At 49.3% G+C, this 22,778-nt stretch overlaps 1 protein-coding gene across 4 annotated transcripts in view; it reads left to right on the top strand.

Moving 5' to 3' along the window:
- The first annotated feature begins 2,782 nt into the window (after window positions 1-2,782).
- Window positions 2,783-22,778, top strand: part of PLAUR (plasminogen activator, urokinase receptor) — a 32,348-nt gene continuing 12,352 nt past the window's right edge. Inside the window, exons 1-4 of one of the 4 annotated variants that reach the window (XM_031004499.3) lie at window positions 2,783-2,868; window positions 9,831-10,217; window positions 12,629-12,739; window positions 15,363-15,506. In XM_031004499.3, coding sequence (XP_030860359.2) covers window positions 10,163-10,217; window positions 12,629-12,739; window positions 15,363-15,506 — 310 coding nt within the window. In that variant the 5' untranslated portion in view covers window positions 2,783-2,868; window positions 9,831-10,162. Of the gene's footprint in view, window positions 2,869-9,830; window positions 10,218-11,984; window positions 12,544-12,628; window positions 12,740-15,362; window positions 15,507-22,778 lie in introns of those variants that run through there. The other 3 variants (XM_031004501.3, XM_031004497.3, XM_055369610.2) reach the window with 3 other exon arrangements.

The following is a 22,778-nucleotide window of genomic DNA, read 5'->3' as shown; positions in this document are numbered from 1 at the left end:
GCTAACCTTTTTTTATTTTATAGAGACAAGGTCTCCCTTTGTTGCCTAGGCTGGTCTGGAACTCCTGGGCTCAAGCGATCCTCGTGCCTCAGCCTCCCAAAGTGCTGGGATTACAGGCGTGAGCCACTGTGACTGGTTAGTGTCATTTTTATAGGGGTCATTTGTGCTTCTTTTCCTGTCCTCTATTAATTATTATTATTATTATTATATTATTATTATTATTTTTGAGACGAGTCTCACTCTGTCCCCCAGGCTGGAGTGCAGTGGTGCAATCTCGGCTCACTGCAACCTCCGCCTCCCAGGTTCAAGCAATTCTCTTGCTTCAGCCTCCCAAGTAGCTGGGACTACAGGTGCACTCCACCACGCCCAGCTAATTTTTTGTATTTTAGTGGAGACGGGGTTTCATGGTGTTGCCCAGGCTGGTCTCGAACTCCTGAGCTCAGGCAATCCACCCATCTTGGCCTCCCAAAGTGCTGGGATTACAGGCGTGAGCCACTGTGCTCCACCCGGTTGATTCATAGAAGCTCTGTTAGCCTCCTATGGCTGCTGTAACAAAGTACTACAGACTGGGTGGGTCAGAAGGACAAATGTATTGTCTCACAGTCCAGAGTCCAGAAGTCCAAGATCAAGGTGTCAGCAGGGCCATAAACCCATAAAGGAATCCTTCCTGCCTCTTCCCAGCAGCAGTGGCTTTCTGGCAATCTTTAGTGGTCCTTGGCTTGCAGCTGCCTAGCTCTGGTCTCTTCCTTTGCCTTTACATGGCATTATTCCTGTGTCTCTCTGTCATCACACGATCACCTTCTTTTTTTTTTTTTTTTTTGAGACAGAGTCTCACTCTATTGCCCAGGCTGGAGTGCAGTGGCACAATCTCGGCTCACTGCAGCCTCCGCCTCATGGGTTCTGGCAATTCTCCTGCCTCAGCCTCGCAAGTAGCTGGGACTACAGGCGCACGCCACCACGCCTGGCTCATTTTTGTATTTTTAGTAGAGATGGGGTTTCATCATATTGGCCAGGCTGGTCTCAAACTCCTGACCTCAGGTGATGCACCCACCTCAGCCTCCCAAAGTGCTGGGATTATAGGCGTGAGCCACCGTGCCCGGCCTAGGGCCACGTTCTTATAAGGACACCAGTCATAGTGATTTGGGGCCCAACCTACTTCAGTATGACTGCAACTTAACTAATTATATCTGCAACAGCCCTATTTCCAAATAAGGTCACATTCTGAGTACTGGGGGTTAGGACTTCAACCTATGTTTTTTTGGTGTGGAGGGGAAGCAATTCAACCCATAACAGGAGCTCCTTATATATTCAGAATATTAGGCCTTGAATTGCAAAGATGATTTCTGCTGTTGCATCTAGGCGGTGGAATAAAAGAGCTGCAAGGTGCTAGAGGCAAGGAAAGCTTTTTTCTTTACACAAACTCAGTGAATATTATTCCTCTGGTCCCCGCTTCTCTCCAAGTCACCCCTAATACCATGAAGCCAGAGAGAGGCATAGCAAAGAAGGCTGCTGAAGGACGAGATGGAAAGAGGCGGGAGCTGGGAGAGAACAGGATGAAACTTCTATTAATAGCTCCTAGTCTTTGCCTGCCCCACTCCAGGGCAGCACCCCTCAGCATGGTGGGTGTAAGTGTAGGAAGCAGAGCCAGACTGCAGGGGTTCAAATCCTGACACTACACTTAGCAAGTCAGTTTATCTTATTTTATTTATTTATTTATTTTTGAGACAGAGTCTCGCCCTGTTGTCTAGGCTGGAGTGCAGTGGCGCGTTCTCGGCTCACTGCAACCTCCACCTCCCGGGTTCAAGTGATTCTCATGCCTCAGCCTCCTGAGTAGCTGGGATTACAGGCACCTGCCACCATACCGGGCTAATTTTTATATTTTTTTTTAAGTAGAGACGGGGTTTCACCATGTCGGCCAGGCTGATCTTGAAATCCTGACCTCAAGTGATCCTTCCGCCTCGGCCTCCCAAAGTTCTGGGATTACAAGCATGAGGCACCACACCTGGCCTAACAAGTCAGTTTAGAAGCCAGATGTGGTAGTTCAAGCCTATTAATTTGAACACTTTGGGAGACCAACACTGGAGGATTGATGGAGGCCACGAGTTCAAGACCAGCCTGGGCAACATAGTGAGACCCCCCCACCCCTCCCCCCACGCTGTCTTTATTAAAAAAAAAAAATTAAATCAGCCAGGCAGCCAGACATGATGGCTCACGCCTGTAATCCCAGCACTTCGGGAGGCCAAGGTGAGTGGATCAACTGAGGACAGGAGTTCAAGCCCAGCCTGGCCAACATAGTGAAACCCCGTCTCTACTAAAATACAAAAATTAGCGGAGCATGATGACAGGCATCTGTAATCCCAGCTACTCAGGAGGCTGAGGCAGGAGAATTGCTTGAACCTGGGATGTGGAGGTTGCAGTGAGCTGAGATTGCACCACTGTACTCCAGCCTGGGCAACAGAGCCAGAATCCACCTCAAAAAAACAAACAAACAAAAAAGCTCTCTAAAATCAGCCAGACTTGGTCACATGGGCCTGTAGTTCCAGTTACTCAGGAGGCTGAGGCAGGAGGATCACTTGAGGCCAGGAACTGGAGGCCGCAATCAGCTATGATCCTGCCGTTGCACTCCAGCCTAGGCAACAGAGCAAGACCGTGTCTCAAAAAACAAAAAATATCAGCTCAATTTAGGCAAGTGAGTTAACCTCTTGTATTGGTGTCCTATTTTGCTGTAACAAATTAGCTTAGATCTAGTGGCTTAAAACAACAGAAATTTATTCTCTCACAGACTGGAGGTCAGAAGTACAAAATGTGTCTCATGTAATCAAAATCAAGGTGTCAGCAGAGCAGTGCCCTGGTCAAGAGACGTTCGGGGTGAATGATTTCCTTGTCATTTTCCAGCAGGAGCTGCATTTCTTACATTTCTTGGTTCTTGGCCATTTCTCCATCATCAAAGCCCGCAGCAAATACCTTCTGTCTCCCACCCTGTTTTCCTCTGCTTCTCTCCCATGACTTACTTTTCTTCTGTCTACAGTCAAATGTCCCTGTCCCTCCTTCCTCTAGGGGCACTTCTGATTACACTTAGGGCCCATCTGGATAATTAGGAAAATGTTCCTGATTAAGTTCCTTAACTTAATCATATCTGCAAAGACCCTTTTTTCCTTTAAGGTAACACCCATAGGCTCCAGGGCTTAGGACCTGGATATTTTGGGGGACCATCTCTCAGCCCACCACACCTCTCTAATCCTCAGTTTCCGTGTGTGTGTATGAAATAGGATATTTACAGATTCACCAATAATATAGATAATACTCTCAAAACAGTACCCACTGTAACACAAACACAATAAACTTGAGAGGGGGAGAAACTCATTTAAAGTCTCCTGTTTTAGGCCGGGCGCCGTGGCTCATGCCTGTAATCCCAGGACTTTGGGAGGTCGAGGTGGGCAGATCGCTTGAGCTCAGGAATTCAAGACCGGCCTGGAGAACATGGTGAAATGTTGTCTCTACAAAAAATACAAAAATTAGCCAGGCGTGGTAATGCACACCTGTCATCCCACCTGCTTGGGCAGCTGAGGTGGGAGGATGGCTTGAGCCCAGGAGGTGGAGGTTGCAGTGAGCTGAAATCTCACCACTGCGATCCAGCATGGACGATAAAGCCAGACCTTATCTCAAAAAAATAAAGTCTTCCCTTTGGACCTCAGTTTCTCTGCCTGGAAAACGGGGGAAGAGGGTTATTGGACTCGAGGGTTTACCAGCTCTTCCACTCCCTAGGGAGGCCCTGAGTGGAGAGGTCCCCTGCATCTAAGAGGTGGCCAGGCCAGGATCTGAAAGCCACATCAGTGTGGCCTGTTAGGCGTCCCAGAAAGGGGAGGTTATGAGCGATGGCCCTTTCCCTACCATCAACTCAGCCACCCCCCCATCCCCCACCCCCTCTCCCCAACCAGAGAAGGACCTTCCCAGTGGCCAGGCCAGAGGGCAGTCACTTGATCATGGCAGGTGGCAAGAGGATGAGGGAGCCCCAAACAGGTGCGCGCACACACACACACACACACACACACACGCATGCATGCAGGCACGCTCACACACATGCATGCATACACACACTCACACATGCACACACATGCACATATGCACACACACTCACACACACGCACACAAACACGTGCGCACACACAAGCATGCATGTACATTCACACACACATGCACACACATGCACACATGCGCACACATGCACACACGCACACACACAGTGTCCCTGTATCTCTGTGTCTATTTTGTGTTCTCTGAAGGCAACTGTGTGTTGTTTTCTCTAACTCCTCTGTCAGTCTCTTATCTTCTCTCTCTCCCTGCTTGCCCACTTTTCTTTCTCCCTGTCCTTGTTCTTCGGTTGCTGTTTTCTGTCTCTCTCACTGCCCCCACACCCCCATCTCAGATTTCCCCTGAGCCAGTCTGTCTGTGGGTCTCTTCTCTCTCCCTCTCCCTCGTTTCCCCACCTCCATCTCTATCCCCAGCTCTCTCTCTCTCTGTCTCTCCCTCTCTTTGCCTCCTCCTCTATCACCCTCTCTGTCTCTGCCTGAAATTCTCCTCGCCACAGGCTGGGGAAGCCCCCGAAACCCATGGGCCTCACCCATGATCCCGCAGGCAGGCAAGAGCTGGGTGAGGCCCAGGTGAGTCACGAGGAGGAAGGAGCCGACATCCCTGCCGTGTTTCTGGAGAGTGTCCAGGTCCTGATCCCTGCATTTCCCTTCCCTTCACACGTCAGCAGAACCTTACAGGTGTGTGTGTGTCACTTGAGGGAGAGACAGAGAGAAAGAATCAGAAAGAGAAACAGAAACAATGACACAGAAAGAGAAAGAGAGCCATGGGGAGAGACAGAGAAAAGGGAGAAGCAGAGATAAAAAGACATGAAGAGAGAGACAAACAGATACAGAGATCAAGGTACAGAGAGAGAAAGTGATAGAGTTGGAGAGAGAGAGAGATAGGCATTGAGAGAGAGAAAGAGGGACAGAGACAAAGAAAATGACAAAACAGAGAGATAGAAAAAGACAAAGACAGACACAGGGAGAGACAGAAATTTCAGGAGGCGAGGGCAGCCTTGGGCAGGGATGAGTGGGCTCTGAAATACCTCTCATTCGTTAAAGAGGAAATTGACTGAGCATAGTGGCTCACACCTGTGATCCCACCACTTTGGGAGGCCAAGGCGGGAGGATCACTCGAACCCAGCAGTTCAAGACCAGCCTGGGGAACAGACCAAGACCCCATCTCTACAAAAACCACGAAATATGAGAAAATAGCCAGGCATGGTGGTGCACACCCCTAGGTCCCAACTACTCAGGAGGCTGAAGTGGGAGTTTCGCTTGAGCCCAGGAGTTCAAGGCAGCAGTGAGCTATGATCATGCCTCTGTCAAAAAAAAAAAAAAAAAGGGAAATTGGGAAATCGTGGCTTAGAGAAGTGAGGTCATCCCACCAGGAAGTGGTAGCAGCACAGCACACAGCTCCGCATGACCCTCGAACCTGAGTTTTCTCTTCACTGAGAGACGCCCCCGCCCCCACCCCAGACCCATTTCGTAGGTGGGAAAGCCGGGGATCAATGGAGTGAAGCCATCTGCCCAGGGTCACCCAGAAGCAAGTGGCTGAGCTGGGTCTCAAGCCTGCTTGGACCAACACCCCAACTGTCTATTTCCCCACCTCATGTACAGTCCGATCTAGTTTAGTTTTCACACCAGCCCAAGAGGGATCCCCTTCTCCAGTTGAGAAAACTGAGGCTCAGAAAGAAGAACGTCGTTGGTCCAGGGTGACCCAGCCAGGGAAGTGCCCACCTCAGCAGCTGATGCGTGATAACTGTTGACGTCAGACTCAATGACAGGCCTCCATCTCCCTTCCTACTCCAGGAAGAGGTGAAAGTCCAGAGTTGCAACAACGATAATACTGGCAGTTATCGCTTTTATTGAGCACATACTATGTACCAGGCACTGTGGCAAGCATCTTAGGAGCATTCTTTTTGTTTGTTTGTTTTAGATGGAGTCTAGCTCTGTTGCACAGGCCGGAGTGGACTGGTGCGATCTCGGCTCACTGCAATCTCTGTCTCCCAGGTTCAAGCAACTCTCGTGCCTCAGCCTCCTGAGTAGCTGGGACTACAGGTGCATGCCACCACATCTAGCTAATTTTTTTGTATTTTTTAGTAGAGAGAGGGTTTTGCCAGGCTGGTCTTGAACTCCTGACCTCAAGTGATCCACCTGCCTTGGTCTCCCAAAGCACTGGTATTATAGACGTGAGCCACCATGCTCAGTCATTTTAGGTGGATTCTTTTACCTCCGCAGTACACCAGCCCTGGGAGGGTGATACTTGCTATCTCTACTTTCCAGTTAAGGGGCTTGGGCACAGAGAGAGATTAAGTAACCTGCTAGAGGTGACACAGCCAATATGTAGATGAAATTTAGATTTTCACAATCCGAGACCAGGTCCCACACTCTTAACCACTGGGCTATACTACCTCTTAGGAAATTCTTTGGGAGTTCTTTTTTTTTTTTTTTCAGTCTCGCTTTTGTTGCCCAGGCTCGAGTTCAGTAGCTCGATTTTGGCTCACTGCAGCCTCAAACCCCTGGGGCTCAAGTGATCCTCCCACCTCAACCTTCTGAGTAGCTGAGACCACAAGTGTGCACCACGGCACCTGGCTAATTTTTCTATTTTTCATAGAGACAAGGTCTCGCTATGTTGTCCAGGCTGTAATTTTATTTTTTTATAGAGACAAGTTCTTACTATGTTGCCCAGGGTGGTCTCGAACCCCTGAGCTCAAGCAATCCTCCAGCCTTCGCCTCCCAAAGTGCTGAGATTACAGACGTGAACCACCGTGCTCACCATTGGGAGTTTTTTTGTTTTTTGTTTTCTAACCTTATCTTAAAATCATTAGCTTACAGCTTCAATGAGTTAGTAAGAATCACATAGTACAGGCTGGAAGTGGTAGCTCATGTCTGTAATTTCAGCAATTTGGGAGGCCAAGGTGGGTGGATCACCTGTAGTCAGGAGTTAGAGACCAGCCTGGCAGACATGGTGAAACCCCATCTCTACTAACAATACAAAAATTAGGACCGGGTGCTCACCCCTGTAATCCCAGCACTTTGGGAGGCTGAGGCAGGTTGATCATCTGAAGTCAGGAGTTCGAGACCAGCCTAGCTGACATGGCGAAACCCCATCTCTACTAAGAATACAAAAATTAGGGCTGGGTGCAGTAGTTCAAGCCTGTAATCCCAGCATTTTGGGAGGCTGAGGCGGGTGGATCACCTGAAGTCAGGAGTTCAAGACCAGTCTGGCCAGCATGGTGAAACCCCATCTCTACTAAAAATGCAAAAAATTCGCCAGACATGGTGGAGAATGCCTGTAATCTCAGCTACTCAGGAGGCTGAGGCAGGAGAACCTCTTGAACCTGGGAGGCAGAAGTTGCAGTGAGCCGAGACCGTGCCATTGCACTCCAGCCTGGGTAACAAGAAAGAAACTCCGACTCAAAAAGAGAAAAAAAAAAAATAGCCAGGCATGCCTGTAATCCCAACTACTCAGGAAGCTGATGCATGAGAATCCCTTGAAGCCGGGAGGTGGAAGTTGCAGTGAGCCGAGACCACGCCATTGCATCCAGCCTGGGAGACAAAGTGAGACTCTGTCTCAAAAACAACAACAACAACGACAACAAATCACATAGTATAATCATTATTACAGCAGTAGAAGTAGCTACCACTTACTCATCCCCTACGACTCTCTTCCTCTCCTACTCTGTTCCAGCCACACTGACATCTCTTCTGTTCCTAGAATCTCATCAGGCTTCCACCTCAAGGCCTTTGCACTGGTTGTTCCTGCTCCTTGGAAAGGTTCCCTGCCAATCTGCCCTACTTCTTCCCTCACTGCATTCAGCCTCTGCTTGAATGCCGCTTGCTTAGGGAACCCCTCCTGGATCACCCACCTAAAACAGCTCACACCTCACTTGCACCCAGATACTTCCTTCAGCCTGCTTTGTTTTCTCCAGTTTGCTTATCCCTCTCAGACAGTGAAAGATTAGATAACACATATCTGCTCCCCACTGTCAACACCACAAAAGGTGGGAACTTTGCTTTGCTTCCTGCTGTGCCCCCAGCTCCTGGACCAGTGCCCAGCACAAAGTAGGTCCTTGGTAGATGTTAAAGGAATGTGTTGAGCCCTCCATTTCGGCCAGCAGCTATTCCAGGCATTGCACCTACATTAAATTGTTCTGTTTAGTTAGATGCATCCTAAGACGGGGAGACAATTTTATCTTTAGTATTTTATTTTACTTAAAAAAAAAAAAAAAACACTTGGCCAGGTGCAGTGGCTCATGCCTGTAATCCCAGCACTTTGGAAGGACAAGGCAGGTGGATCACCTGAGGTCAGGAGTTCGAGACCACCCTGACCAACATGGTGAAACCCCATCTCTACTAAAAATACAAAAATTAGCCGGGTGTGCTGGCGTGCGTCTGTAATCCCAGCTACTCAGGAGGCTGAGGCAGGAGAATTGCATGAACCCAGGAGGTGGAGATTGCAGTGAGCCGAGATTGCACCACTGCACTCCAGCCTGGGTGACAGAGTGAGACTTCGTCTCAATAAATAAATAAATAAATAATAAAAAGAAAGAAAAAACTTATTATAAGCCTTTTCAAACCCACAGAAAAGAAGACAGAATGGCATAATATGCCCTTATATACCGATTACCTTTATATAATTGATACAATCATTTGGCTATTTTGCCTTTATTTTCTACTCAAGTATTTATTTATTTATTATTTTTTTGAGACAGGGTCTCGCTTTGTTGCCCAGGTTGGAGTGCAGTGGTGCAATCATAGCTCACTGCAGCTTCCAGTTCCCAGGTTCAAGCGGTCCTCCCACCTTAGCCTCCCAACTACCTAGGACTACAAGTACAGTACGGGCCACTGCACCCAGCTAATTTTATTTTATTTTTAATTTCTTTTGGAAAGATGAGGTCTCTTTATGTTTCCCAAGCTGATCTTGAACTCCTGGCCCCAAGTGATCCTCCTGCCTTGGCTTCTCAAAGCATTGGTGTTACAGGCATGAGCCACCTCATCTGACCTCTTCTAAAATATTATAAAATAAATACAGACATCAAAATGAAAACAAAAGAAAAAGAAAAAACAAAACAAAAATCCCCAAAACAACAACAACAAAAAATGCAGATATCAATAACATTCACCACTAAATAGTAAGCATCTGCAAAAACAAACAAACAAAAACCAGAATCCCACCTAAGCATACAGCCATTGTCGTAACAGTGATATCTACTTTTTTTGGCTGAAGTGTCTTTTTTTTTTTTTTTTTTTGTGAGACGGAGTCTTGTTCTGTTGCCAGGCTGGAGTGCAGTGGCACGATCTCGGCTCACTGCAACCCAACCTCCGCCTCCCGGGTTCAAGCGATTCTCCTGCCTCAGCCTCCTAAGTAACTAGGATTACAGCACACGCCACTACGCCCGGCTAATTTTTGTATTTTTGGTAGAGACGGGGTTTCACCGTTAAGTATTTTAATGTAGGTGCAATGCCTGGAATAGCTGCTGGCCAAAATGGAGGGCTCAACACATTCCTTTAACATTTACCAAGGACCTACTTCGTGCTGGGCACTGGTCCAGGAGCTGGGGGCACAGCAGGAAGCAAAGCAAGGGTTAAGTGTTTTAAGTGTTTAAGAGATGCATATTTCAGGATGCATCTCTAGATAAGGACATTTTCCAAAATACCAGTATCCCTCCTGACAAAACTAACAAAAATCCTGTTAGCTAATAATCAGCCACATTCATATTTACCGTCAAAGTTTTTATCCTCATTTTACAGCAGTGGAGAGCGATTGCCCCGGGTCCCACGTTAGGAAGAGAGAGAACTGGGATTTGCACCCAGGCAGTCTGGGGACAGAGCTGTGATCACAACTCCATGAGTCAGGGCCGAGCCAGCCCCTTCACCACCAGCCGGCCGCGCCCCGGGAAGGGAAGTTTGTGGCGGAGGAGGTTCGTACGGGAGGAGGGGGAGGCGCCCACGCATCTGGGGCTGACTCGCTCTTTCGCAAAACGTCTGGGAGGAGTCCCTGGGGCCACAAAACTGCCTCCTTCCTGAGGCCAGAAGGAGAGAAGACGTGCAGGGACCCCGCGCACAGGAGCTGCCCCCGCGACATGGGTCACCCGCCGCTGCTGCTGCTGCTGCTGCTGCTCCACACCTGCGTCCCAGGTAGGGGCTGGGTCCCGAACGCCTGCGCCTGGAACAGGGTCTAATTGAGGGGGTTGGGGGTTGTCAGAGGATGAGTTGGAGGAATGGGGTTCAGTCCTCAGCATCCTCCCTAATCAAATAATAGTAATTCTCGTGCTTTGTGCAACGCCACGCGGCGCAGTACCTGGCACTCAGTAGCTAAGGAAATATTAGTGGAGCAAAGGCATTTAGCTTTACATAATTTAGTGAGTGCTTTTTTTTTTTTTTTTTTTTTTTTTTTTTGACGGAGTCTCACTCTGTCGCCCAGGCTGGAGTGCAGTGGCGCGATCTCGGCTCACTGCAACCTCTGCCGCCCAGGTTCAAGCGATTCTCCTGCCTCAGCCTCCTGGGTAGCTGGGATTACAGGCGCCTGCCATCGCGCCCGGCTAATTTCTGTATTTTTAGTGGAGACCGGGTTTCACTCTGTTAGCCAGGATGGTCTCAATCTCCTGACCTCAGATGATCCACCTGCCTCGGCCTCCCAAACTGCTGGGATTACAGGCGTGAGCCACCGCGCCCGGCCCAAGTGTTCTTTTTTTAATGGAGTTCTTCGAAGCCTCTTCCTTGCAATTTCAAACTAGGCGATGGGACTTTATTAATTTCGTTTCGCAGAGGAAACTAGGGCACAGAGAGGTTAGATAACTGGCCTAAAATCACACAGCCAGTGCTTGAATACGCAGGATCTGACCCTGCAGCGCCCCTCAGCGCTCTCCACGCTGCTGGGTCTCCCCCTCTGAGAAACGGGGGGACAGGACCCCCTTTTACAAAAGGCCCAAAGGGAGGCTGACTGAGCGGCGCAGAGCCAGTGCTGGAGACCCGGGACTGTCCCTCAGGACCTTTCCCTCTCACTGAGGCGACTCTCACTTACTTCCCCGGAAAATGTGGGGGGCTCTGGGTCGAGAAATTAGAGAAGGAACTGAGTCAGGGCGGGTGGCCACAGGGTGTTGGGGCCGCGATGAATAACCCGGAAAGCGCTCGAGACCGCGGGAGGCCGGGAATGAGTAACAGCTCCGGGATACTCCGAACGCGCAGCTGGAAAGGGATGTCCGGGAAGACCCGGAGGTCGGGGACCGGGCCTAGGAACTGGGCTACAATCTCGGGGCGGAGCCTGGGGCGGGGAGAGAGTGTCGGGGAGGAGCCAGAGGGCGGGGCTGGAACCACAAGGAAGAGCTACGGGAGAGGTTATAGACCGAGGAAGAGCTAGGAGCGGGGCTAGAACCTCGAGGCGGAGCCAGAGGGCGGGGTTATAACCTCGAGGCGTAACCAGAGGGCGGAGTTATAACCTCGGGAGGAGCTAGAAGGTGGGACTAGACTCTTGAGGTGCAGGATTATAACCTCGGGGAGGAGCTAGAGGGCGGGGCTGGAACCTCAAGGAGGGGGCTAGGGGTGGGGTTATAAGCTTGGGAAGGAGCTGGGGGCGGGGTTATAAGCTTGGGGAGGAGCTACGGGGCTGGACTAGGACCTCAAGGGGCCAAGGGGCGGGGGTTACGGCCTCGGGGAGGAGCTACAGGGTGGGGCTGAAACCTCAAGGAGGGACTGGGGCGGAGTTATGACCTCAGGGAAAAACTAGGGGCGGGGAGAGCTAAAGGGCGAAGTTAGAACCTCAAGGAGGAGCTAGAGGGCGGGACTAAAGCCTCGAGGAGGAGCTAGGGGCGGGGTTATGGCATCGGGGAGGAGCTAGGGGGCGGGAAGATAAGGTCAGGAAGAGCTAGAGGGCGGGGCTAGAACCTTGACGATGAGTCTGGGGCGGGGCCAAAACCTAGCTGGAGAGCTGGAGGGCGGAGACAGAACTTCGCGGGAAACTAGAGTATCTAACAATGGAAACTCCGGAGGGCTGATGGGGCCGGGGCTAGAATTTGGGAATAAATTAGTGGGCCGGGAGAGGCTCTGGAGCCGGGTAGAACCAGGGGGAGTGAGTGGAGGGATAGTTCCATTAGGGCACTGGGAGTGACGGTATAACATAAAGATCGACGCGGGTGGGGCGAGGCTAGAACGTCCCCAGCAGAACTGGAGAGGCGTAATCGACCGAGGGCCGGTGCGGTGAGAAGGACCTAATAGGAGCAGGAATAGAACGTACTGATAGAGAGGGCGGGGATACGACTGTCAGGATATACGCCTCACGAGAACAGAATGAAAGGAAAAACGGGCCAAGGCAGGACTTTGGGAAAGGACTTGTGGGCAGGGATAGAACGTTCAGTTAGTGGGGTGGAGGCAGAACGTGGACAACGGACAGACTGGAAGTACCGCCGGCCGGAACCCAGCAGAACATGGAACACGAATCTGAATGGACGGGGCCTGGAGACTTGGTGTTGGTATTGGGACATGCAGGGGTGAGCGGGGGTCTTGGAGCTAAGCGTAGTTAACCTCTCCTCTCCTCTCCCTCCTTCCCCCAGCCTCTTGGGGCCTGCGGTGCATGCAGTGTAAGACCAACGGGGATTGCCGTGTGGAAGAGTGCGCCCTGGGACAGGACCTCTGCAGGACCACGATCGTGCGCATGTGGGAAGGTGAGCTTTCCCCCAGCACACACACCCCTCCAGCGCAGCATGGAACGCGAGTGATTGAGAAACCTTCCTCACCAGTAACTGGGACGTGCAAACTAAAAACAAACAAACAAGGAGAGCCCATTTCACACCCACCAGATTGGCAAGCATTTAAAAATCTGACAATACCCGGGTTAGTAAGGATGTGGAGTTGCAGACCGTGTCTGTCGTGGGGGAGTAAATTGGCACATCAACCACTTAGAGCTATTCGGCAATATCTAGTCCAGATGAAGATTAACATATGCTACAGCTCAACTCCTCGCCATGCAGAAATGCCAAAGAACCTTGGCCACATATACCCAGGGACACATGTATAAGAATGTTCTTAGCTGCAATGTTTGTGACATAGAAAATTGGAAACAGGCTGGGCACTGGCTCACACCTGTATTTCCAGCACTTTGGGAGGCAGAGGCAGATGAATTGCTTGAGGTCAGGAGTTCAAGACCAGGCTGGCCAACATGGTGAAACACCCGTCTCCACAAAAAAAAAAAAAAAAGAAAAAGGAAAAATTAGCCGAGTGTGGTGGCACGCACCTGTAATCTCAGCTACTTGGGAGGCTGAGGCAGGAGAATTGCTTGAACCTGGGAGGTGGAGGTTGCAGTGAGCTGAGATCATGCTACTGCACTCCGGCCTGGGCAACAGAGCGAGATCCTGTCAAAAAAATGAACGAAAGAGAGAAAGGTGGGCCGGGCGTGGTGGCTCACACCTGTAATCCCAGCACTTTGGGAGGCTGAGGCAGGTGGATTACCTGAGGTCAGGAGTTCAGGACCAGCCTGGCCAACATGGTGAAACCCTGTCTCTACTAAAAAATACAAAAATTAGCCGGGCTTGGTGGCAGGCACCAGTTATCCCAGCTACTCGGGAGGCTGAGACAGGAGAATTGCTTGAACCCGGGAGGCGGAGGTTGCAGTGAGCTGAGATTGTGCCATTGCACTCCAGCCTGGGCGACAAGAGCAAAACTCCATCTCAAGAAAAAAAGAAAGAAAGAAAGGAAAGGAAGAGAGAGAGACAGAAAGAGAGAGAGGAAGGGAGGGAGGGATGGAGAGAGGCAGGGAGGGAGGGAGGGAGGAAGGAGGAAGGAAGGGGAGAAAGAAAGAAAAGAAGAAAATGGAAACGACTTTAAGTCAGTCAGCAAGTCAGCAGCAGAAGAGAAACACTGTGGTAATAATTACATAATGGAGCGCTCTACTGCAGCTTAAAGAAGGAAATAGAGCTGCAGATACCAATGTGGACACATCTCAGAAACCTAAGGTTGAGAGGGAAAAAAATGTTGCAGAATATGATACGTTTTTTATAAGCTTTAAGAACACATGAAACAACAGTATATGAAGCCAAGCACAGTAGCTCACATTTGTACCCCTAGCTACTCAGGAGGCTAAGGCAGAAGGATTCCTTGAGCCCAGAAGTTCGAGGTTGCGGTGAGCTATGATTGCCCCAGCTGGGACAACAGAGACCCTGTTTCTAATAAATAAATAAATAAAATAAAGTTACATTTGAGGCATCTCAGTACTGAGATCACTAAGCTGAGGGTGTGGGGGAGGGATAGATGGATCCAGAAAGTCCCAGTTGTAGTGCTGTCACTACAAGAGCAGGAGTGGGACACAGTGGCTCACACCTGTAATTCCAGCACTTTAGGAGGCCAAGGTGGGAGGATCACTTGAGGCCAGGAGTTTGAGATCAGCCTGGGCAACATAGTGAGATGCCATCTGTATAAAAAATTTAAAAATTAGCAGGGTGTGGTGATGTAAGCCTGTGGTTCCAGCTACTCGGGAGGCCAAAGCAGGACTGCTTGAGCCTGGGAGGTCAAGGCTGCAGTGAGCTATGATTGCACCACTCCAGCCTGAGTGACAGAGTGATACCCTGTCTCTTTTTTTTTTTTCTTTTCTTTTTTTTTTTTTGAGATGGAGTCTTGCTCTGTCGCCCAGGCTGGAGTACAGTGGTACAATCTCAGCCCACTGCAACCTCTGCCTCCCAGGTTCAAGTGATTCTCCTGCCTCAGCCTCCTGAGTAGTTGGGACTACAGGCGCATGCCACCACACCCAGTGATTTTTTTGTACTTTTAGTAAAGACTGGGTTTCACCGTGTTAGCCAGGATGATCTCGAGCTCCTGACCTCATGATCTGCCTGCCTTGGCCTCCCAGTGCTGGGATTACAGGCGTGAGCCACCGCACCCAGCCAATACCTTGTCTCTTAAAACATTAATTAATTATTAGCCAAGTGTGATGGCATGTGCCTGTAGTCCCAGCTGCTTGGGAGGCTGAGGCAGGAGAATCACCTGAACCCATGAGGCAGCGGTTGTAGTGAGCTGAGATAGTGCCACTCCACTCCAGCCTGGGTGACAGAGCAAGACCCTGTCTCCCGGGAAAAAAAAAAATTAATTAATTAATTAAAATAAAAGAGAGCAGGCTCCTTGTTGGGGTGGGGGTGGAGGCAAGGTTAACTCTAGAAAAAGACAGAGTTGGACTCAAATAACAGAAGAGGCCTAGCAGAGGTCAGCCCTGGGAGTGGATGACCTTGAGACCAGGAGTGTCAGAGGCTGGTTGAGCTGAGAGGAGCCTCTGGGGTAATGAAGATCCCCTCCTTGCAGAAGGAGAAGAGCTGGAGCTGGTGGAGAAAAGCTGTACCCACTCAGAGAAGACCAATAGGACCCTGAGCTATCGGACTGGCTTGAAGATCACCAGCCTTACCGAGGTTGTGTGTGGGTTAGACTTGTGCAACCAGGGCAACTCTGGTGAGTAGAGCAGCCCTTGCCATCCCCAACCCCAAGCCATCCCCAGCTCAACCTCATCATCATCCCAATCCTATTCTTAACTTTACATCAGCTGAACCCCAACTCCATGCCTTATCCAAGTCCCAACTCCAACCCAACCCATCTCTAGCTCAGCCCCATCCCCAACTCATTCTTGACCCCATATCCAACCCCAACTCAACTTCACCTCCAATCCTATGCTCAACTTCATGTTACCCTAACACTGTTCCCAACTCAAACCCAGCCCTGTTCCAAGCACAGTTCCAACCCCATCCCCAAATCAACCCCATCCTTATCTCAGACTACCCAAATCCCCACCCCAACAACACAATTACTTTCATCCTTAACCCAATCCCCATCCTGCATGTTTGTATGTATGGTTGTTATGTATAACTTGCAACTCTGCCCTTAACAAGTTCACACGCATGCATGAGACATAGATGAGATGTCTCAGTGATGTTTGTCCATCTGACTGGGCAGGAGATGGTCCTGCCCAATCCATTGGGACGGGAGATGGTCCAAGCAATAGATACTGAGGGGCCAGGATTCAAGCAAAGACTTGACGTTCTTAAGGGAAGTCGAAAGAGGGGAAGATTAAATGGGCCGCAGTAGGCTGGGAGAATCCTCTGCAATAGATGGTCTCTGACTTGGGCAGTGAAAAAACAAATGTGAGGAAATGTCCATAATAGGCTGGGTGTGGTGGCTCATGCCTGTAATCCAAGCACTTTGGGAGACCAAGGCGGGAGAACCGCTTGAGCCCAATAGTTTAAGACCAGCCTGGGCAACATAGCGAGACCTGGTTTCTGCAAAAAATAAACAAACAGTAGCCGGACGTGGGGGTGCACACTTGTAGTCCTAACTATTCAGGAGGCTAAGGTGGGAGGATTACTTGAGCCTGGCAGATCAAGGCTGCAGTGAGCTGTGATCATGCCATTGCACTCCAGCCTGGGCAATAGAGTGAGACCCTATCAGAAAGGAAAGGAGAGAGAGAGCGAGAGAGAGAAAGAAAGAGAGAGAAAGAGAAAGAAAGAAAGACAGAAAGAAAGAAAGAAAGAAAGGATAGATAGAAAGAAAAAGAAAGAAAGAGAAGGGAAGGAAGGGACATAAAGAAGGAAAGAAAAAGGGAGGGAGAAAGAAAGAAAGAGAAAGAAAGAAGAGAGAGAAAGAAAGAGAAGAAAGAAAGAAGAAAGAAAAATAGGAAGGAAGGAAAGAAGGAAGGAGAAAGAAAGAGAAACAGAGAAAGAGACATAAGCCCTGTCGAAAGAAAGAAAGGAAAGAAAGAAAGGAAAGGAAAGAAAGAAAGAAAGGAAAGAAAAGAAAAGAAAAGAAAGAAAGAAAAGAAAGAAAAAGAGAAACATCCATAAGTCCCTTTGTCGAATTTCATGGCTTCAGGCTCTGATCATTTTAAGAAAAAGACTTAGAAAAGGTCAAATTTTCCTAAATTCCCACAGGAGAGGAAGGGTGGGGAAGGAATGGGTCCATGGTGCATGGATCCATCCGTGAAAGAGATTCCTCTTTCTGGACCTGGTGAGGAAGGAAATAGGGTAAGGCCAGTCTAGTCATGGTTGGTGGCATCAGTGAGCAGAGTGCTGCGTTTGCACTGGGTTTTCTTTGTTCTTCATTCATCCTGATTCTGCCTGGTTTTCATCCATCCTGACCTCAAACACTAATCCGCTGGTGGGGCCAAATCAGATGTTTGTTTTGAGGAAGTGACGAGAGGATGTGGGCTTCCTGTCTCGGTGAGATGTGCTTAAGGAAAGCACCAATACTTGGGTCTAAGTAGTGCATTCAATCAGAGATGATAGCGAAAATATTTAACAATATTGGTCAGTGCCGGGACAAACTCCTGGAGTCCGCTGCTGGGCTTGGTGTTGCCCCTTTCCATGATGGGTCACAGGGACATGAAGGGTCCTGGGGAGAGAGTTGGCAGTGGTCAGGGATCCACCAGGAGCTTAGAGCAGCAGCTATCAATTCAGTAATCTAATAACTGAGATACCTATATCATCCCTTTTTCTTTTCTTTTTTCTTTCTTTTTTTTTTGGTTTCCTTTTGTTTTTGTTTGTTTGTTTGTTTGAGATGGAGTTTCACTCTTCTTGCCCAGGCTGGAGTGCAATGCCACGATCTCGGCTCTCTGCAACCTCCGCCTCCTAGGCTCGAGCGATTCTTCTGCCTCAGCCTCCCAAGTAGCTGGGATTACAGGCATGCGCCACCACGCCCAGCTAATTTTGTATTTTTAGTAGAGATGAGGTTTCTCCATGTTGGTCAAGCTGATCTTGAACTCCTGACCTCAGGTGATCTGCCCGCCTCAGCCTCCCAAAGTGCTGGGATTACAGGCGTGAGCCACCGGGCCCGGCCTCATCCTCCCCATTTCTAATGCCATTGTACCCTGCTTGTGGCAACTTGAATAGTTGGTTAAACTGCACTCAGTACTTACATGATGCTGGGAACACAGCAGGGATCAAGACAGCCTTGTGCCCTGCCTGACTCCATGGGACTCACAGTCCAGTGTGTGTGTGTGTGTGTGTGTGTGTGTGTGTGTGTGTGTGTGTGTGTGTGTAGGGGTGACAGACCCATCCATCACCAGACAGTGACTGATTATTAGGTTAATGCAAAAGTAATTGTGGCTTTTGCCATTAAAAGCAATGGCAGAAACCACAATTACTTTTGCACCAACCTAATAGATTAGTCTAGGCTATGAAGGGGGAAACACAGGCAGAGGGGTCAGGGCTGGGATGAGGGAAGAGTAGGAGCTGTGGGACCCCAAAGGAGATACCTGACTCAGGTCAGGGAAGGTTTCCTAGGGGAAGCAACAGCTAAGCTGGATCTTGAAGGATGAGTAGGAATCAGACTATTAAACAGCTAATGGAGGCTGGGTGCAGTGGCTCACGCCTGTAATCCCAACACTTTGGGAGGCCCAGGTGGGAGGATTGTTTCAGACCAGCCTAGGCAACATGACTCTACAAAAAAATTAAAAAATTAGCCAGATGTGATGGTACATGCCTGTGATCCCAGCTCCTTGGGAGGTTGAGGCGGGAGGATCACTATAGCCCAGGTGGTGGAGGCTGCAGTGAGCTATGATCGCACCACTGTACCCCAGCCTGGGTGACAGAGCGAGATCCTGTAAAAAAAAAAAAAAAGCAATGGAAAGGGTTTTCCAGCAGAGGGAGCAGCAGATGCAAAGGTGGCCAAAAGCAGTGTGGCTGGACAAAGCAAACAGTACAGTGGGGCGAGATGAGCTGGAAAGCTTGGCAGGGGCATGTTACACAGGGGCTTCTAGACATTGTCCTGGGAGCACTGGGGCATCACAGAAGATTTTAAACAGCGAATGTCATGATCGCAATTATTTATTTATTTATTTTTGAGATGGAGTTTCGCTCTTTTTGCCCAGGCTGGAGTGCAATGGTGCGATCTCAGCTCACTGCAACCTCCGCCTCCTAGGTTCAAGTGATTCTCCTTCCTCAGCCTCCCAAGAAACTGAGATTACAGGCACCCGCCACCATGCCCGGCTAATTTTTTTGAATTTTTAGTAGAGATGGGGTTTCACCATGTTGGCCAGGCTGGTCTCGAACTCTTGACCTCGTGATCCGCCCACCTCGGCCTCCCAAAGTGCTGGGATTACAGACGTGAGCCACCGTGCCCGGCCCCCATTTATATTTTTAACAAATTATTCTGACCTCAGGACAGAAGATAGACTGAAAGGAAGCAAGAGTAGATGAGGGGAAACCAACTTGGGGGTGGGCGAGGTTGTCCAGGTGGAGAAGAGGGCAGCAGGACTAGGGTGTCAGGTGTGCAGAGGAAGAGAAGTGGATAGATTTAAGAGCTATTCAGGCTAGGCACAGTGGCTCACGCCTGTAATCCCAGCACTTTGGAAGGCCAAGGCAGGAGGACAGCTTGATCCCAGGAGTTGGAGGCTGCAGTGATCACGCCACTGCACTCCAGCCTAGGCGGCAGAGCAAAACCCTGTCTCAACAAAAGCCAAACAAGAGCTATTTAGAAGCAGGCCTTAGTGGTGGATTAGATGTGGGAGGGGACCTGAAATTCTGGTCATGATGGAGTCACTTGTATCAGACCAACCCTTCTGCCAATGACAGTTGCAAATGCTGGACAAATAATAAACAGTTATTGGAAGTCACTGGAGAGCAGCAAATGAAAGGAGAAACTTGGCTGGGCGAAGTGGCTCATGCCTGTAATCCCAGCACTTTGGGAGGCCAAGACAGGTGAATTGCTTGAGCTCATGAGTTCAAGAGCAGCCTGGGCAACATGGCGAAACCCCGTCTCTACTAAAAATACAAAAGTTAGCCAGGCGTGGTGGCACATGCCTGTGGTCCCAGCTACTTGGGTGGCTGAGGCACAAGAATTGCTTGAACCCGGGAGGTAGAGGTTACAGTGAGCCAAGATCACACGACTGCACTCCAGCCTGGGCGACAGCACGAGACTCCGTTTCAAAAAAAAAAAAAGAAAAAAGAAAGAAAGGAGAAACTTGAGGCGCTACAACCTCTGAAATAACAGAAGTGTAGAATTTGGGTTCCACAGACAACCTGGCTTTTTCCTGGAGTGCACTTGCCAATCTGCTGCTGTGGAAGGGAAATAGAGCCCAGACGGAAAGAGAGTCGCTAGACTGAGAAGACGGAGGTTGGAGTTTGGGGCTGCCAGAATGTCTGGAAGATGAGAGTTAAAATCCTGGAATGGATGGGACCACAGAAAAGGGAGTTCCCAACCTGCAAACAAATCTCCCTCAAGTCATTGGCAAGCTCTACATGCACAGGGTGAGAGTCCAAGAAACTTGGAAGAGAAAAATAGCAACTGGGAAGCTACAAAAGCGAACAAGGCTTCCAGCAGACATGTGATGCTGGGGACACAGGTTGCCAAGCTGAAGAGGCCTTGGTAAGCATCTCAGGCTTTCCCCCTAAGACCACCCTAGGGGTAAGGGCCAAAGTGAAATAGACCAGCCCTAAACAAGCCTAGGTCCAGTCCTTGACAGGAATGAAAACCTGACTCTCTGTGGAAGAAGAAAACATCATTTAGGCCCTTGACAGATTTTTATCTAGAATGTGTGGCATCTGATCAAAATTTACAAGATAGCTAGGCATGGTGGCATGCGTCTGTAGTCCCAACTACTTGGAAGGATTTCTTGAGCCTGAGAGTTCTGGGCTGTAGTGTGCTATATCAACCGGGTGTCTGCACTAAGTTTGGCATCAATATGGTGATCTCCCAGGAGCAGGGGACCACCAGGTTGTCTAAGGAGGGGTTGAAGCAGCCCAGGTCAGAAATGGAGCAGGTCAAAACTCCTGTGATGATCAGTAGCAGGATTATGCCTATGAATAGCCACTGCAAACCAGCCTGGACAACATAGCAAGACCCCATCTTTAAAAAAAAAAAAAAAAACCAGGCCGGGCATGGTGGCTCAAGCCTGTAATCCCAGCACTTTGGGAGGCCGAGGTGGGAGGATTACGAGGTCGGGAATTCATGACCACACTGGCCAACATGGTGAAACCCCTTCTCTACTAAAGATACAAAAAAAAAATTAGCCGGGTATGGTGGCACACACCTGTAATACCAGCTACTTGGGAGGCTGAGGCAGAAGAATCGCTTGAACCAGGGAGGTGGAGGTTGCAGTGAGCCGAGATCACACCATTGCACTCCAGCCTGAGCGAGAGGGCAAGACTCTGTCTCAAAACAAAACAAAACAAAACGCAAGACTCTGTCTCAAAACAAAACAAAACAAAAAACAAAAAATAAAAAACAATAACAAAAAACCTTACAAGGTATCCTGAAGAAAATAAAAAGGACCAATTGACCAGAAACCAAGAGAAAAATCCAACTGTAGAAACAGAATTGTAGTAACTCAGATATTGGATTATAGGACAGGAAACATGGAAATTGCTACAATCGATATATTCAGGAAAACAGAAGAAAGGTTATGTTTTAGCACCTGGAATCCATTTTTTAAAAGAGTCCAACAGAAAATATAGAACAGTGACTCAAATGAAGAATGCGGCAGTTATGCTTGATAGAGGTCAGAAACAGCAGAGCAAAAGGATTAAAGAGCTAGAAGACAGAACAGTAGAAGCATGTGGGCTGATGCACAGATGTGGAAGATAAAGGGGTCTGCCAGGTTTCTGCCCCGGGGACTGGATGGGGCCGCCTTGGATGCGTGGACTTCAAGAAAAAGAGCAGTTGTGGGAGAAGATGGGGAGTTTTGTTTAGGACAGGTGTTTGAGGTATAGCCATGGGGCCTCGAAGAGACAGCTGCGTGTCTGGAGCTCAGAGAGAAGTCTAGACTAGAGAGAGATTTGTGAGTGATGAGCAGATAGATGGAAATGAAGTCATGTCAATATTTACCCCATGAGAGAGTCTATACTGTGAGAGATAAAAAGGGCTTAAAACAGAGCCCTGGCCAGGTGCCGTACTCACGTCTGTAATCCCAGCACTTTAGGAGGCCAAAGCGGCAGGATCATTTGAGTCCAGGAGTTCGAGACTAGCCTGGGTAACATAGCAAGACCTTGTCTCTACAAAAATACAAGAATTAGCCAGGTGAACTGGCACATGCCTGTAGTCTCAGCTACTCAGTAGGCTGAGATGGGAGAATCACCTGAGCTCAGGGAGGTCGAGGTGGCAGTGAGCCACTGCACTCCAGCCTTGGGACAGAGCAAGACCCTATCTCAAAAAAAAAAAAAAAAAAAGAAAGAAAAGAAAAGAAAAGAAAAAGGAAAATAGCCCTAAGGATCATTGGCATTTACAAGAGTTCACACCGGAGACCCATGAGTGACCACCCAGAGTGGGCAGAACTAGAAATGGGGAATTCAAGGGGCAGTGGGAGTTCAGAGCAGGTACCCGTTCCAGGCTGATGGGTCAGGGAGGGCTTCCTAGAGGAGGTGAAATTGAAGATGACAGCTGAAGAATGAGTAGGAGTTAGAGAAAGTAGGGCTCAAGGAAAAGGTGTTCTAGGTGTGAACAGCTATGTTGGCAATGGTGAGAATTTGTGTTTTCATTTTCATGGAAGTTTGTGTGAGAAGACGTGGGTGGCCTTGTAGTTATTTTTCTTTGAGGGGGACGATTGGGCACTGGATGTAAATGATTCGCCTAATTACAGCTAGCGGCCTGCCAGTTGAGAGCCTTGGCTGACATGGTCCTCTCACTTTTTTAAGACTTGGCCTGGACTCAGCTTAGATGTGTCTTGGGTCAGGACGGGGAGGGCATGCCAAGCATAGGAAATGGTGTGAGCCAAGGGCTGGGTAGAGGAATGACTCTGGT

This window comes from Gorilla gorilla, chromosome 20 (assembly GCF_029281585.2).
Source record: "Gorilla gorilla gorilla isolate KB3781 chromosome 20, NHGRI_mGorGor1-v2.1_pri, whole genome shotgun sequence".
NCBI classification, from domain to species: Eukaryota; Metazoa; Chordata; class Mammalia; order Primates; family Hominidae; genus Gorilla; species Gorilla gorilla.
The sequence above is the reverse complement of the archived record's forward strand: the minus strand, read 5'-3'. Positions and strand labels throughout refer to the sequence as shown.